A 17,044-nucleotide genomic window follows, 5' to 3' on the forward strand; every position below is an offset into this window, starting at 1 on the left:
CCCCTTCATTCAGGATGGAAAGGGCAGCTTTCAAGCTGCAGAGGTTTAAGGGGGGCCTGCACACTGTGAGTAGGCTCACTCTGATTGCCTCTCTTCTCCACTCCCACCACCAAGATAACCAGTGCTATGACTTTTGGATTTATTACTCCTCTCCATGGTCTTATCACATAGACTTGTCCATATAGGTAATAGCCTTTATCTTGAGCCATTTTTGAGCTTTCTGTAATTGAGTTTATTATACACAAACACACACACACACACATGTATACATGTATGTGTGTGTGTGTGTGTATATATTTTATCCTGAACATCATTTGTAGGATTCACTCATGTTACTACTAGCTATATTTTATTTACATAGTCCAATATACTTCCCACTGTTTGACTGTCATAATTTGTGCATTCTCCTATTTGGGGGACTCTAAATTAGTTTCAGTGTTTTATTATTACAAACAAAACTATCATGAACATTGTCATACAAGGGCAAGGTTTCCCTGGGGTATGTGCTGTAAAGTGGAACTGTAGGTCTTTGCTCTGCTGGGTGGTGCTCAGGAGAACGCCTGTTGCAATGCCATCCGCAGAGAGTTCATTTTGTTCCACTTCTTGCCAGTACTTGGTATTGACAGATCTGTGCATTTTCTTAATCTGAGGATGATGGTGTGTCGTGGTGTTTTATTTGGTCTGTTAATTTTATTTTTTTTTTAACTTGAGCACCATTTTATGTTTCCTGGCCTTTTAGGTTACTTGAGGATCTTCTGTGAGCTGCTTGCTCACCTTTCTTTGGGCTGCTTGTCTTTTCTTATTGATTCAGAGGAGTTCTTACATTATTAAATGTGTTGCAAATTTCTCCTGATGGATGGAGTTTTGTCGTTGTATTTTTTACAATGTCTTTTGAAGATTGGATTTTCTTAATTCTTAAGTTTATAATCAGTGCTTTTTGTGTTTTGTTGAAGAAATCCTTTTATATCTAGAGAATGTGGAGACACCTTTCTGTTATCTTCTAGGAGCTTTTTGTTTCCTTTACATTTCTATCCACTTGGGGTTGATTTTTTGTAAGGTTGAATTAGAAATAATTTTACTATTTATAACATGTGGATCCCAATTCACCCCATTAGCCATATTAACAAGTATCTATCATTTTTGCACTTATTAAAAGAATAGTTACACAAAAGTTTAGGACTGAATTAGTGATAGATAACTTAATCCATCAGAGAGTAAAGCAAATCAAAGAGATTTTTATTGAAATAAGAAGTAAACAGAATATTAATTGGAGATAACAAATTACTTTGAAAACCTAAGAAGAAAAGCAAGATCTGAAAAAATAACCATGATTCTTTACTAAGAGTCTCAGAATTTCACTTAAAAAATGTTTCATACCCCTGGAAGGAAAAATGATTACTGTAAAGTTGCTGATCATTTCCAGAAAACTTTGTATATCTAATACACTTATAATCCTTATGGAATTTATCTTGAAATGTGGTGAATTTCCCAGGACCATCTTGAGGAGACCTGTAAGAATACAAAAGAAATGTTGAGAGGGAGAAACAAAGAGAAAAGAATCTCATAATCTCATTTCAAGTGTTGAAATTCAAGGTAAGACTTGAATGTTCAGAGCGGTGTGACATGGCGCAGAACCGGTCATTGGCTGCATCATAATATTCAGAATCAACAACTTAGTGTATGTTCATGGCCAGATAAAAAGTCAACAGTGAAGAGAGGAATTAGTCATTCTGGGAATATTTGGTTACTTGTTATGAAGAAAAGAAATTTTAGTAATTTACCTTGCATAAAAATTCTGGTTACTGCCTCTTCACATTCACCACTCTCTGCTCCAGCATTCATCTTTGATTCTATTTAATGGAATTTTTACTTAAAATATTGTATTTTTATCTCCAAAAGTTCCATTTGGGCCTTTTTATATCTTTCTCTCTTCACTGTGGTCATGTTTTCCATGGCATTTTTATTCATGACTAATATTTAAAATTACTATTTTTTGTTTTGTTTGTGTGGTGCTGGGGACAGAACCTCTCTGCCTTTAGCTGAGGGGAGCACAAGCCATTCCTCGCCCTGTGTGAGCTCCACGGCTCTCGGGGTTCTTTCTCCAGTCCTTAGGCAGATCAGGGCTCCTGAGGCTTGAAGGGACCTTCAGCATATGGGAACTCTGGCTCCCCGCTCACCTCCTCTTTTTCACTCTGTGTGAGAGAGAGACAGACAGCAGAGACAGGAGGGAATGAGAATGAATGAACGAATGAATGAATTCTCCCTATCCAGGCCTCTCTGACCTCCATCCTGTCTCCCCAGGTGAAAGGTAACTGGGCCCAGGTACAGCCCTCCTCTGCCTGAGCCACAGCCTGTGCAGGGCAGGGCCTCGGTAGCCAGGGAGAGTCTTGGCTTACCTCCTTCCCTTCCTCAGATCACAGACCTGCAGTGTCTATTCAGTTTGTGAAAAACATTTCCTGTATTTTATTCAGCTTTATAGTCATTTTGGAACAAAACTTATTTTCAGAATTCCTTTGAGAGTAGGCTGTGTGACTACATGAGTTTGATTCTTAAGATTCTTCTCTCTCAGATCATTTGAGTGTGTTGTAAGAATTTGATTTCTCAAATCCATCTCTCTCTCCACCTATGTCCCTTCTTATAATCATCCCTAGTGGGGAAACTTTTGTCCCACTACCTCTTGGGGACATTTGGCAATCTCTAGAGGCATTTTTGGTTGTCACAGCCAGAGGATGCTTCAGGTTCCTGTTGGCAGAGCTTAGAGATGCTGGTAAACATCCTTCAGGGTCCAGGAAAGCCCCTCACAGCAAGGACTGGCCCAGCATCAATCATCCCCAAATGCCAGTAAGCCAAGGCCCAGAACAGTAAGCCAAGGCCCAGAACACTTGGTTTGTAGTATTCGTTAATAAAATCTTCTCAATAGTTGTGGGGCTTTTATCACAAACATGTAGGACCCATTTGTGTTCATGGGAACTCAAAGATGATGTCAGTGCTCCCCACGGTTCTTGTCATTTCCTGTTACTGAATCTTACCTTCTGTTGGTCTTAACTGGCCTATGCTTGAAGTTTCCTTCATTGTTTTCTCAACCTTTGGAACTGTCATTTCTGACAAAAACCACTCTGTTTATACTCACAACATTCTCACATGAGATGTGTGTGTGTATTTTTTCCCCACACCAAGCATTTTTCCAGGTTTCCAAACACCAGCTGGGTGTCCTATAATTTAATTAAATTCTGAGACTCTCCACCTGTAGTTATTGTCAGATGCACAGGTTTAGGGCTCAGTTCTGCAAGTGCATCAGACACCAGTCACAAATCTGGACCTCCAAAACTTCTGAGCAGCCAGCTGTAAACTGGGGGTCCTATGACCCCTCATCAGTTTCCACGGTTTGTCAGAATGGCTCAGAACTCAGGGAACCCCTTCATCTCTGGTTTAAGTAATGCGTCATCAGTTGGTCTTTCTGGTGACCAGCCAGCCCCTTCTGGGGGCTCCCTCTCCCCTCACCCACCATGTGATCTCCTTAGTATAAACTCAGATGTGATGAATAACAAGACACCCTCTCCCCAGGAGACTGCCAGCCATCAGGAGAAAGACCAAGTCTGTTTCTTAATACTCCACAGTGGGTGGGTTTGTTTTTCTCTCAGGTGACATGATTATTGTGATATTTCATTCATGCACTCCATTTCTTTCCCAGGGAAGAGCAGGGGCAGAGGCTTAAGAGGTAACTCATTGTCAGCCATGGTTAGTAAGTGTTGCTTCCGTGTCACCAAAGGCCATCAGTTTTCTTTTATCAAATAAAGGTTGATTTTAGTTAAATTTGAGCATAATACTGAGGAGAGTTGTTATCGAGTCTACAATTTATGGAGTGCATCAGAAGTGTAGTGATTTTCACATCTTTTGTGAGAAAGTTTCAGTGGGACACTAGCAACATTGTGTTGTATTTTAGCCACAGAAAACATTTTTTAACATTGACTTTGGCTTTGTGAAATAAAAAACCAGAAATGTACACCATACTCTTATTTCTTTCTCCAGGACTATAGGATTAAAATACAAGAATTCAGCCAGTACGCGTGAGGCGACATAACAGAGAATATTACATTACAGCTCATAAAATAGAATCAGACTGTGTAACACTAAAAGAGACCTTAACAGACCTCATCTAACCTCACCTTGTAGTTGAGAAAACGGAGGCTCAGTCTGGCTTAATGAAGTCACTAGGTTTAACTCCTCCATGTGGTTGGTCCTGAGGTTTTTCCTAACTGGACCAGCATCAGCCTGTCTGTTGTCTCTCATGCCCAGGAGACACTGTCTTGATGGGTACATTCCTAGCAGGAGGGCCTCTCCTGCCACTGACTATGTGGCTGTCATTGTCCCTGATGGGCGGCTGTGTGGCTTCTCAACTGTAAGCACAACTTTTCTACTTGTACTTAAAATTGTTTGAGATGAATAAGAGGAAAAGCAGCACTGTCTTTGGGAAGTCTTTGACCCCATGTTTTCTCATACTCAGAGTGCTTTTCAGAGCTCAAGGGTTAGCAGTTGCTGTTTACTTAAAAACTCAGCTGGTTTCGCTTCCTGGCCTTTTGTTGTTAAATCATGTAACTCCTAATGGATTTTGATGGTGCTGTACATTCAAATGGTTGGTTGGCCATTTAACTCTTAGGCTAGTTTTTAATGAAGTCTCTTACAGGGCTTTCCAGCCTGTGACTTGAATTTTTACCTTATGAGTTAGGGACAGTGATATGTGCTGCTCTATTCCAAATTAAAATCTGTGGTTCACATGTTTTCACCTCCACCACCCAGGGATATTTGCTAGAGATTGAATGGGTCAAGCTAGTGGGTTAAGACACCCCCTCCTGGTTACACTGGATGCTTAGTTTTCTAAGTGAATATACTTAAATGTGCTTTTACATGAAATTAGAATAATTTTCATGCCTTACAGTTTTCCTTTTTTAGTCAAAGTTATTTTTAAATTTTCTTGAATTCATCACTTGATGCATACCTTTCAAACATAAAGTAAAATATTAGCTGTGAGGGGGGAAAGAAATCCAGAATAAAATAATAATTTTTAAAATGTGGGCATTTATTTTGGTTCATTTTTTAATATTGTGATTATGTTCATACTAGATTTTATTATAAAGGTCTGCCTTGAATTGTGTGAGTTGGATGTTAATTATAATGCATTTTGCATTTTCCACCTTTATTCTGGTAGTAAAACATTTTTTTTTTCCTTCATGGAGAACTAGAAATGTTTTCAGTCATTTGATTCAGAAGCTTATTCTTTAACTGAAATCTGTATGGTGGTTTGTTTTTATATTTGCTTGAGAATATATGCATTTCTTGGTTTTACACTTTGATGAGGAAGGATTTTGTCTTGTATCTTAGAGCAACTTATCACCTTGAACCCTTGAACTCAGCTTCCCAGTAATTTCAGTTGTCTTAAATATAGACAAGAACCGGATGTTTAAAATTTAAGAAATGGGGTGAGATGGGGATGACTTCTGATTATCGAAACAGATGTGACAGAATCTCCAGGTTTGCTCGTGAGAAGATTCCTCAGCATCTCGTGCAGAGCCTAGTTTCTGATCTTAAGGCAGAACTCCAACCAGCCAGACTGTGTGGGTCTCAGGTCCACCGCCGTTAGAAGCAGCAGAGTAAACCGGGCTGTTAGAACAGGTCAGCTCAGGACATCAATGCAAACAACAGTGTCTTCTTATATAAATGTCACACTAGACTTATTTTCTGCCACTTTAATTTTTTACTGTTTTGAGATTTAACCTACATTGATGACCGCTCATTCATTTTAATTATTATTTCTTATTTCATTCACAAAAGTACTACAATTTATTCATTCACCTCTTGATGAACTGATATGTTTTTCTGCTTTTCTTAATAATGCAGTAACACTACAATTAACATTCATATACACATCTTGTGCAAGCACATAAACCATTCTAAGGTGTTTTTCCAGAGACACAACTAAAGGGTCGTGAGGGTTTGTATAACTTCCACTTTACTACACGTTGCCAGATCGTGCTCTGGAGTGCTTGTGCTGATTCCCCGCTCCCTTGCTAGCATGCTCGAGCGTTCCTGTAGTTCTGTGTACTTGCCAATGCTAGGTTCTGGCAGGCTCTTTTAAAAATGTTTTGTTCGTTTCGTGAATATGAAACAACATCTCATTGTGGTTTTGATCTGTAAAGTGGCTGAGCACAGTTCATGGTTCAGCCCCTGAGGGTTGCTCGTCTGTGATCTGTCTTACCATATTTTCTGTTGTTTATCTTAGGATTATTAATGCCTGTCATGCAGGCATTCCTTCTGCATTCCAAACACAGATCCTTTAGTCCTGCAAATACCTTCTCTCAGGCTGAAATTTGTCTTCATAGGTTTTTATCGTACAGACATTCATTTTAATGAGCTTCTGCTTTTGCATATTTAAGATATTCTTCCCTACTATGGAGGGTCATACTTTTTCCTCCTGAGATATCTAGTTATACCCATATCTCCGTTGAATGGTCCATCCCTTTTCCCGTTAGCAGTTCTGTATCACATCTATCACTATCAGCTCTCCAAATCTTGGGTTTGTGCCTACGGCATACTGCTATAATTTTCACACTTGGTAGGGTGAATGCCCCTATCAACATTGCTGGTACTCTTCAGAAGTGTCTTGGTCATTCTTGGCCTTATATATATGGAATTTAACTTAAAAATGTATGCGAATTTTTTTTGTACATGGAAATCAAAGGTTTTTTTAATCCTGCAATTTTAACTAAAATTTTATTGCACTTATTAATTAATTTGATTATAACTAATACATTTCAAAATAAAAATAGGTACTTAAAAGAATAAATTATTAGTTATTTACAGACATTATTTGTCAAGAATAGTCAGTTCTCCAGCAAAGAAAAGCACACTGTTAAAATGTTCATTCTTGTGTTGGGGTATTTCAAAATGTTCATTCATATATTGGGATAATTCAGGAAATTTAGTATTTGAGCATCTTTGGTTTTTTTATTATGCTTGCTAACTTCATCATCAAGTATTAGTTGTTCTATAAAGCTGGACCACCTTCTATAGAATGTGACAGTGGCTTGAAAATCCCCAGCAGTCAGTGGTAGGGAAGATTTCTTCCCTGATTTTTTAGTGCATTACGCATGACACAGACCGTATAAGGTATAATCACATGAATGAGGTGTGCATCTGTTGATGGTGATGTTGGAAGAAACTGTTCCTCCTATTGGCTATGTGCCATGCTTTTATAATTTACCTCCAGAAGTCCAACATCAGATACAGTGGGATGTTAGCTCTGTTATTTTTGGTCAGACTGGATTTATTATTCACTAAAATCATTTTTTGTTCTTCTGTAGAGACTCACAGCCACAAAAGGAAGCAAACAGCGCAGCCGCCTTTCCATCATGGCCCAGTACCTCTGCAGCGTGGAGCACATCTTTACGATTCCAGGCCAGGCTTTTGTCCCCAAGCCAGAGGTGAGTTTCTGCGTATGATCATAATTTAGTATATCATAATTTGATCTTCATTATAATTTTTATTTCCCTGTAGTGTGTCATAGGAAATAGTCTCTAGGATCTAATATTTATCTATAGCAAACTATGGCATAGTTTATTTCTTTTGAATAAAAACCACAAAAAATATACAAATAGTTCTTACACTGATCTTTTTCTCCCTTAGATAGGGTGACTGATTACTAGTATTCACCATCTCGTCACCCTTCCAACTCCCAGAGGCGTCCCAGTCCTTGGGAAAAGGAATCAAGTATTGTTTGTGGTTTCTGAGAAGAGATTCTAACTAATGCTACATCAGACATTATTTATTCATCATGATTTTTTTACACGTCTTTGGCAGTGTTACTTGTAATAAATCATCTGTGGAAAATCATTTGAATGTTAATTTAGGCTTCGACTATTCCATGCTAGTTATATGAGTAAGTTTTAATTACAGAAACAAAGTTTCTTTGCCAATAATTAAAAAGCTAGTGCCTGTTTTGGCAAAACCACTGTTCAGTGAATTACTGTAGGACATGTAGTATAAAATCTATTTATTTCTTCACTGAATGTAAATTGGGTGCCTACTGCTTGAAAGAAGCTGGGCTGGGGATGCAACATCAGTGAGGAGACGAGAGACAAATCAGATACGGAGCTTCACAGTCTGATAAAGGGTAGAAATCTCTTGGTGGTAACTAAAATTCTTAAATATAAATTTTTTGTAGAGTGGTCTTTACATAGTTTGAGCTCCATAAATAAAAGTAGATAGCATAACAAGTGTATGGGGACTGGGGTAGGGCTCAGTGGCAGAGCGCTTGCCTGGTGCAGTATGGTTTTATAGATTTAGGTGCAGGTTCAGGTTGTAGATTTGGAACGAGGGCTCCAGCCTTTAGTGTTAAAACGATTTGTGGATCTTGGAGTGTGTCCATGTGCTTTGCTGCCACCTTTGCATTTCCTCTTGACGTCACCACAGTTAGCTGAGCTTTCAGGTGCCTAAGAAGCTAGTCCATCTTCCACTTCTGAAGCAGACCCATCAGCTTTCCTGAATCAAACTCAGGAGACTCACTAGCCATCCCACCTCCACCTCTGCACCGCAGGATTGCAAAGACGCTATAGATGACTTATTCCAGAATAAGACGAGAGGGGGTAGAGTATCATCAGATCAGCACCCTGGTGCTCTCAGGGGCTTTCTCTCCTGCGGCAGGTGGCCATTATGATGAAAGGGTCCAGTAACCAAATACTTGGCTTTCTTCTTGTCACGTGTGTGCTTCAAGCATTCTGAGTGGCCTAAAACCCATTCTTTGATGAAACCAAAATCTTGGCTTAAAGGCTTTTGTAGTTACGGTTATTATCATAAACCAGAATCCTAGACAGACGAAATTTTACCAAGGATTTTTCAGGATGGATGTAGAATATTTTGTTGGAAAGTTTCTCTTAGTTTTAGTTACCCAAATGTTTTATGGTGTTTAGAAATTATTAGTAGGTATATAGTTTGTTTTTAAAATTTCTTTCCTTTGTGATTAACCCTCAAGAAAATATTTATGTTTTTGGGAAAAACTAGCTATGTCTTTGATTCTCTTTTTACTGAATTCTTGTTTGTTTCAAATTAAACATATGGCACTTCTCTCACATGTTTTTCATTATGTTGTAAATATTACATGCAGGGGGATTCATTTGTGATCTAGGAAAACACTTATCTAGGAGGACGTAAGATATATTATGATAAAGGAAGACAACCAAACGGTCGGAATTCAGATTTTGAAATAATTCTTCACTGCTCCCATGGGGGAGAGGAGCCCTCTTGAGCACAGATTGCCCCCCAGAGTTGTCTCCTGTGCAGTCAGGCCTGGGCTGGGGGCCGCATGCTGCAAGTGGGGGTGCAGTGCCCTCTGAGCAGAGGTGGCTCCAGATCTGTGAGCACTGGGGGGAGCTGGGGATGGTGCTCCAGCCCAGTGCACAGAACTTGGGCAGGCTCCGGCAGTATCCTGTGGAGGTTCCTACCAACAGACAGTGCCCTAAGAAACTTTCATGGCCTTATTTGCATAGGTTTTGTAGAAATTTTAAACTAAGTTTTATATTCAAGTACTTTAGCATGCTTCAACCAGGATTATTTCAGATCATTTTTTTCTCTTTCTTTGTAACTTTAGTCTTTTCTCAGTGTTTTATATTTATCATGCTGCAGTTATTATTAAGTTGCCTCAAATTCTTTTTGAAAGCAGGTGGCTCTATATGTATAAAATGAAATGAGATGAAAGCAAAATTTCTTAGAGATAATCACAATGTATGCAACAGTGTTTTGGAGAATTATGGGCTATGATTTAAATCCTTAAAAATAAATCCTTAGAGTAGATACTGAATTGTACCAAGTGCTCTGCCTGTATCCATTGAGATAACCATATAATTTATCTCTTTCATATAATATTTCTCTCTATATAAATGAGATGATTGGGGAGAAGGGAAAAAAAGAAAATGAAGTTAGTGTCAGCTGAGTATAGAGTATAGACTGTGTAGAGCTACCGACACAGTGATGAAGGAGACATCCTGAGGAAACACTGTCCATGTCACACACTGAAATCACCTCTGTTTGCCCCGGCCTCCTCCTCCTCATAGTCAGTATGCTGACTATATTAATCCATCTTCCATCACTGCATGAAATTCATGAAGTACTTGAAATAATTAACTTTTGAAGAGAAAAGGTTTGTTTCGGCTCACAGTTTTCCAGTTCAAGACCAAGGTGGCATTACTTTGAGACTCTGAGGAGGCAGCATATCATAGCAGGTGTACATGGCAGACCAAACCAGTGTCCTAAGCGCACCTCCCATGTCCCCCTCCTGAAGTCCCACCGCCTCCTGATAGCAGCCCCCAGGGACCAAACCCTCACACCTGGACCTTAGAGGAGTGTCCAGGAGCCAAACCATAGCACTGACTCGTGACCTCTTCATGTGCCCAGGTCACGCAAGCCTAGATTAGAGGTCATTTTAAGTGCCACCCCACCGCCAGTTACTTTACTCTCGTAGTTGATTGGTTGTCACCAACGCTGACATCACCTACGTTTCTCTCACACCGTCCTAATGGTCTTCCCAGTTCTCCTGGCATAATTTAAGTGTTTATCATTTAACTGTGTGTAGAGGAGGCGAGCGTGTAGGGTGGTCTCACTCTCTGCTACGTCACTCTCGTGAGAACTAACCCACTCTGTGAGACCAGTGTTAATTTACTCTTAAGGGAGGAACCCCCAAGACTTAATTACTTTCCACTAGGCTCCACCTTTTAAAGGTGCACCACCTCCCTGGAGACCAAGCTTCAGCATAAGAACCCTTCAGGACAAACTACATACATACATACATACATATATACATGCATACGCGTTCCACAGGTAAATCCTAGCATGGTATTCAGGGGGGTGTTTTCACCATTTTACCTTTTATTTTGGTAACTTTTTAGTCAAAGAAAAAACACATATTTAAATGTATTCAATATATTAGACCAAAGTTTTTCAACCTCAGAACTGCCTGCATTTGGAGCTAGATGATTCTGTGTCACAGGGTTTGTCCTCTGCACTGTAGGCTATTTGGTGGCCTCCCTGGTCTCTTCCCACTGGAGTCCAGTAGCAGCACCTCAGTTGTGAGAGCCCAGAATGTTTCCAGGCACTGTCTGAATTTGCCCCACTGAAATCCACTGTTAGAGTGAGACCTGTAGGGCGGCGTTCGCTGTACTGCATCTGTGCTCAGCCAGCTCTGTGTGCAGGGGCTGTCTCCGTCCCCACTTTCATAGGAGACTGAGACTCGCGTGGGGGCACTGTGTAGCTTTTAGGGTTCACACCCAGGCATTTAACTCTGCAGTCTGGTCCCTTGGGCTGAGTCCATGTCCCTTTTTATCAGCTGGTGGCCTTGGGCAGGTCAGGTAACTGACCTAAGCTCTTCCAGCCTCAGTTCCTGTAAGCTGGTAGTGTTAGGAGGCAAACCAGCCAGTGTATGCAGAGATGTAGGACAGGACTGGCATGTGGCACTGGGAGTGGCACTTCACTGAAGACACAGACGTGGAAACAGAACCTCGACTCCCATTCTGGTTGGAGACGCTGTTGTATAAACTCATAACTCGTTTAAACGACAATTTCTGAGGGCAGAGATGGAGGCAGGGTGAAGATCACTGTGAGCCAGTGGGTCCTGGGCAGAGGGAAGAACGCAGCCCAGCTGGGGATGGCTGTGGCGTCATCCTTCCTCATGGCCACTTGCAGTGCACAGGAATCTGGCCTTCATCTTGTCTGAAGTGCCATCTCTCCGAGAGTCTGAATCATGCCAAGGCACAGGTGGGGAGAAACATTCCTGATGGGAATAAAGGTCACCTTTGAAGCAGGTACAGAAGTACATCAATATACATGAAGTGGACGCTAATAGGCTGTGTAGACTGTATCAACACAGACACGTTAAGCAAGGCGAGACACTCATATAGGTGGCAGTGCAGTCTTAGAACATTTTTTTGGTCAGTTCTTTTTAATATGACATTTTGTTTTGTTTAGGAAATAACATTTTGACCACTGGAATACAGACCTTGTTAGTACCACACACCAACTGATTGTGTCGGGGGGGTTCCAAAAAAGACGTATTTTAAACAATCATTTGAACTTCTGCTGAAATGATTCCCTTCTTAGTTCTTATATGAATAGTACCTTTTCATTTTTGCTATTCCATTAATAGCTAATGGAATCTCCTTTGCAGAGGAAAATGATGATGTTCCAAGTAGAACAGGTGTAAAGTATTTTAGTCTCTATTTCTGCATGCACATATGAAAATTATTTATTGACATAAAACGTCTTCCCACTTGCTGAGTTATCAGTATACAAAGAAAGTCATTTTTTTTTATTTTTCCCATTGTATTATGAACCATTAGTAGCATAGATTAACAAGTGAATTATTAGAAGTGACAGCATGCAGTGCTGTCCTTGCAGCTATGGAAAATCCAGTTGATATTCTCTTATTAAAAGTTTTAAATTACATATCATAAACTAATTTAACCCGTATTTTAAAAGCAGTCTTTGTGTTTCAATTTTTTTCACATCCATTAACTAATGGAAACTGCACATTTATAAGAGAACTTTTGTTAACTTGAATCAGATTTGAAGGAAAAATGACAACCTGGAATAACTTACCGTTCAAATGGTAGTAGATTAAATGGGGCGGTGAGTCTCAGTTGTTGTAGGAAAAATGAACTTAATCTGAGGATCCTTTTGCTAGAAGCAGAAGAGAGTTCCTCAGCATTTTAAGACAGACTGTCACTTGACTTGGGCTTACTGCTCCATCAGCCCGGGGCCGGTGCGTCTCCGCTGTGGCAGTGCTTGCCGGTTCCCTTCATCCTGCTCTCCTGCGGTGCTGTGCTGTGCTCAGACCCGGTGCCTGGGGGTGGCTCCGTAGGAGAAAACCAGAGCGGAGGGCAGGCTGGCCCTGTGCGGTTTGGGCAGCTCTTCTTCCCAGAGGCCCCTTCACCCCTGGGGCTTTAAAACAAGCAGGTTCCTCAAGCATTGCCCAAGGAGGTAGTCTTAACACCGTGGAAGGTGCTTGTTAGAGCTGTCAGTTAAGTTCTTTTGTAGAATCCAGTTTAGAAGAGGTGTCAGTAAGTCATCTTTAAAAACAACACACTGTCGGTTAATTGCCTTACTTAATGCAGTCAGAATCGATTCTAATTATAAACCCTTAAATATGAAAACAATGATTAAAAAAATATAAAGAAATCTTGAGACAGATATAATTGTGTGTGCTAGTTAGTTGGCACTTTAAAGTACTTGTAGTTTTTAGGTAGAGAAAGGTAAGCACGGGTCTGATGTTTTTGGGTCTACAGTGCAGTCCTAGCCGGCGCCAGAAGCCTTGCTGCGAGGGTGCGGCACAGCTCTCTACACATAGTCCTTCAGGCTGTAGGCTGGATTGTTCTCCGGCTGTGTGGGAGGGGAGGGCTCCTGCCTGGGCGGGGAGGGCCACGCTTCAGGGTTCTTTTTTATATAAGAAGTGCAGAAAATAATGCCAGAAATAAAGAGCAGCACCGCTGAAATGAATCCAATGTAGAGAGCCCCTCCAGGTTCGTGTTTGTTGCCCTCGGGAACCGCCAGATCCCGGAAGTTGGCTATGATGTTCTTCGTGTACCACACCGTTGGTATCAAACCAGAGACCCCTGCAGACACAAGGCAGACCCCTCCAGCAAAGGCCGCGTGGCTCTTGGTCTCTCTGTCCCTTCCTAAGTGCGTGCATTTCATTCCTACAGTGGAAGTACAGATCCCGAAGGCAGACAGAACACAGGCCAGGACCATCGTGGCCCTGGCGGCCTGCACGTGGGTGGGGAGGGACAGGAGGGAGTGCTTCAGGGTGCAGCTGAACATCCCTGTGCTGTACCACGTGCAGTCCATCCACAGCCCCTGCAGCTGCACGATGGCCGTCACGATGGTGGTGCCCGCGTCCACCTTCACCTTCCAGTTGGGCAGCAGAGTGGCCGTGAGCACTCCAGAGACCCCAGATAGGGCCAGGATGAAAGCCAGGAGCTGGAGGCCCGCCGAGGCCATGATGTCGCTCCTGTGTCTGTCCCCCTGGAGAGCCGATGCTTAGTTCTGATGGTGCTGTGTCAGAATTGGGCAGTGGAGAACCAGAGAACCAGAGCTGGGAAAGAAGACAGGCAGGGTGAGGGGAAGAAAGAGTCAGTGAACAAGAAGCTTCCCTTTGGAGCAGGAGCCAGAGGTGTCCGAGTGGCACGGCACCGCATGCCCCGCGCGAGCGCCCACCCCGGTGGACCAGGAGCTGCAGCCAGAAGGGATGCTCGCCGCAGGCCAGCAAGGCTGCGGTGCTGCTGCGTGCTGTCGTGGCCGTGCTCAGTGCATGCAGGAAGCAAGGAGCTGTCTGCTCCTGGGAACCCAGAGTGTGCTGAAGATGCCTGTGTGCAGACACGGGCCGTGAGGCAGCTCAGGCCCTTCAGATTCCTGCTCTCTACAGTCGCCAGGTCTTGGACGTTGGCTATGATGGACTTTTTAAAAGAATGGTATAGATAATAAGGAAATAAACTTCTTTAACATGACTTATGAATATATACTAGAGAAGTTTTCAGAATTTAAGGTGGAAAGGAAAGCAGTGGGGGGTCAGGGTCCTGGCCCAGTGCTCCCTTATTCTGGCTCCCATCCATTGCACAGTCCTTACTGGACTGGTGCTTGCTCTCCTTCAGGTCCCTGGAACCAGAAACCGGATCAGGCAAGCCAGTGTTTTGCTTATGAGAACGTGAGAGCCTTCTAGTTGGGACCATCCATCTGGCTGTACTTACTGTCTTTGAGAGAAATGTAAGGTTCCTGAAATAGTGCAATACTGGCTTTTTATTTATTATTATTTATGTCTTTAAGAATTAATTTTGAATAATATGCTACAGGGGCTCTGTTGTGATTCACAGATACTTCACCAAAGGCAGCCTGGGTTTTTGAATCCAAACAGCCCAGATCACTTCTCTGAACCTCAGTATCCTCTTCTGGAAAATGGGGAGAATCCTAGTACCTATGTCAAAGGATTAAATACATTGATAGATTTTAAGGGCTTAGAATAGTAGAATCACAGAAAGTACTCAATGGTTTATAATTGACCTTAGTGTTTTTATTTACTTTATATGATGTGACCATTAATGTTTAAAAACATTTAGATCTTTTTGCTTTTTCCTCTAACCTTCCTTAGCTGATTTAACTTATTTTTGTAGAATCTTGGAACAGAAAGAAACCTCAGCTGTAATCTTGAGCATCATTATTTGATGCCACTGGGGTGTTCAGCCAGAAAACCCCCCAGGCCATGCAGTCTTCCCCACCTGGCACCTCCCCTGCCCCTCATCCCGCACCTCTCCTCCCCTTTGCCACAGGACGTTCTTCTGTGAAACTCCTTTTGTGGGGTTCCCCACGGAAAGTGGGAAAATGCCATATCTGGGGACAAAAACCATCATTAACTGTCTCACCTGTTCCCTTTCCCACTAGGACAGAAACAGAAGGACTCCATAGGGTCCTAAAGGGACAAGTGGCTCGGCCTCACGTGACTCACCAGGAAGCCTGGGTCTGGCTGTGAGGTGTCTGCAGTCAGTGCTGGGCCCCACCCACTGAGAGCCCCGACTTTCTGTGATTATAAACATCAGTTCTCTAAGATGTTAAGTTGGCCTGGATTGAGTTGTTGTATTTTTGTACATAATCTTGAAATACTAATCCTGTAATTTTAGAAGAGGATTTCAGTTGGATTGTAAATCCTGAAGTCAGACTTATCTCTAAACATGTGTTTAGGATTTGCCTGCTATTAGGCATTTCATTTTTTTTTTCTGTTTTCCAAATTTCTCTCCTTAACTGAGACCAAAATAGAACAAAAGTTAACATTCTAGAGGAAAAACTAAGCACATGTTTGCAGTTTTATAATAACTGTTTTCAAGTCTGGATTTTAGCATTTCAGAGCCTGGCTAATGTGCTAAATTACTGCTTTCCCAGACCATGTTCAGCCTGGGGTTTCTCCAGTGGTGAAATGGCCGAGGAGGTCCCTGAGATCTGCTTACTTGCTTCTTGCATTCTTGGGTCAGATAACCTTTACACATTGATCAATCTGTGTTGAGCTAACCAGCTAGAACCAAACCGTGACCAAAATAAAGATCACTATTCTGTTCCTTGTATTCCCAATTACTGGCATTTAAACTGTATTGCTGAGATTTTTTTCCCCTCTCTTTGGCTTTAAGCATAAAAGGGTTCGTGGCCTGTGCTCCCAAATCTGTCCTGTAGAGAATAAAGACATACTTTGTTGCAGTGGCTGTGGTAGCAAAATACTGTGACTATAATCACAAGCAAAAGGGCGGCATGTACAAACAGTCTATAGAGAACACTGATCACACACAGACACAGCCTACGTATATTCCGTTCGTGACTTGTTCATTACAAGAAAGTTTCTAGTAGGTTTCATAAAAATGGAAAGTCAGTTTTCCAGCAACATTTATTCATATTAAAAATAATACTTAAAAACAGATTTATAGCTTGTAATTCAAATTAAATACCTGACAATCTGTACTTCAGTCTCTAAACATTCTAGAAACTTCTCTTTTTCCATACCTTTGGTTGGTATCCTTCAGGGGTTTAATTCCCCTCTGCCAGTTGCCTTCAAATTAGCTCTAGGCAGGTCTGATGAAGAGAAACCACATATGTGAGGCTTGTTTCTGAGAGTGAGTATTTTTCGTAAAGCTCCAAGTTAACTTGAAAATAGCAAATAAAGAATCACATGGAAATCAGAGAGTTCGTGTGAAATGTGCTGATGTTGCTGGAAGATAAATACCAGGTTCTCCATCTCATTTTTTGGACTGTGGGAGAATTAAGAAAGGAGAGGCGGGGAAGGGAGGGAGTTATTTCAACACTATTTGTCAGAACCTGAAAGCTAAAATGCTTTTGTGTTGCTGCATACAGAAGAGGAATTATTTGGGTACCCACCAAAAAAAGGGCCTTTTTCTTTTAATATTATGTTGTAGTCACATAGTTATAATTTATTTTGGAATTTTTGTCTGTGTTGGAAAAACAGTTTATTATT

At 41.5% G+C, this 17,044-nt stretch overlaps 2 protein-coding genes across 2 annotated transcripts in view; one reads left to right on the forward strand and one right to left on the reverse strand.

Moving 5' to 3' along the window:
• Positions 1-17,044, forward strand: part of Tfb1m (transcription factor B1, mitochondrial) — a 49,413-nt gene that overhangs the window by 18,777 nt on the left and 13,592 nt on the right. The window contains exon 5 of the mRNA XM_027939438.3: positions 7,359-7,478. Within this exon, the coding sequence (XP_027795239.2) occupies positions 7,359-7,478 (120 nt within the window). The remainder of the gene's footprint in view (positions 1-7,358; positions 7,479-17,044) is intronic.
• Positions 13,378-14,037, reverse strand: Cldn20 (claudin 20). The gene has a single exon (XM_027939439.2). The coding sequence runs from the start codon at positions 14,035-14,037 to the stop codon at positions 13,378-13,380; it is 660 nt and encodes a 219-aa protein (XP_027795240.2).

This window comes from Marmota flaviventris, chromosome 6, assembly GCF_047511675.1.
Source record: "Marmota flaviventris isolate mMarFla1 chromosome 6, mMarFla1.hap1, whole genome shotgun sequence".
NCBI lineage: Eukaryota > Metazoa > Chordata > Mammalia > Rodentia > Sciuridae > Marmota > Marmota flaviventris.

Coding starts and splice junctions, on each gene's coding strand:
- Cldn20 (XM_027939439.2), bottom strand. CDS start 14,037: ATGGCCTCGGCGGGCCTCCAGCTCCTGGCTTTCATCCTGGCCCTATCT.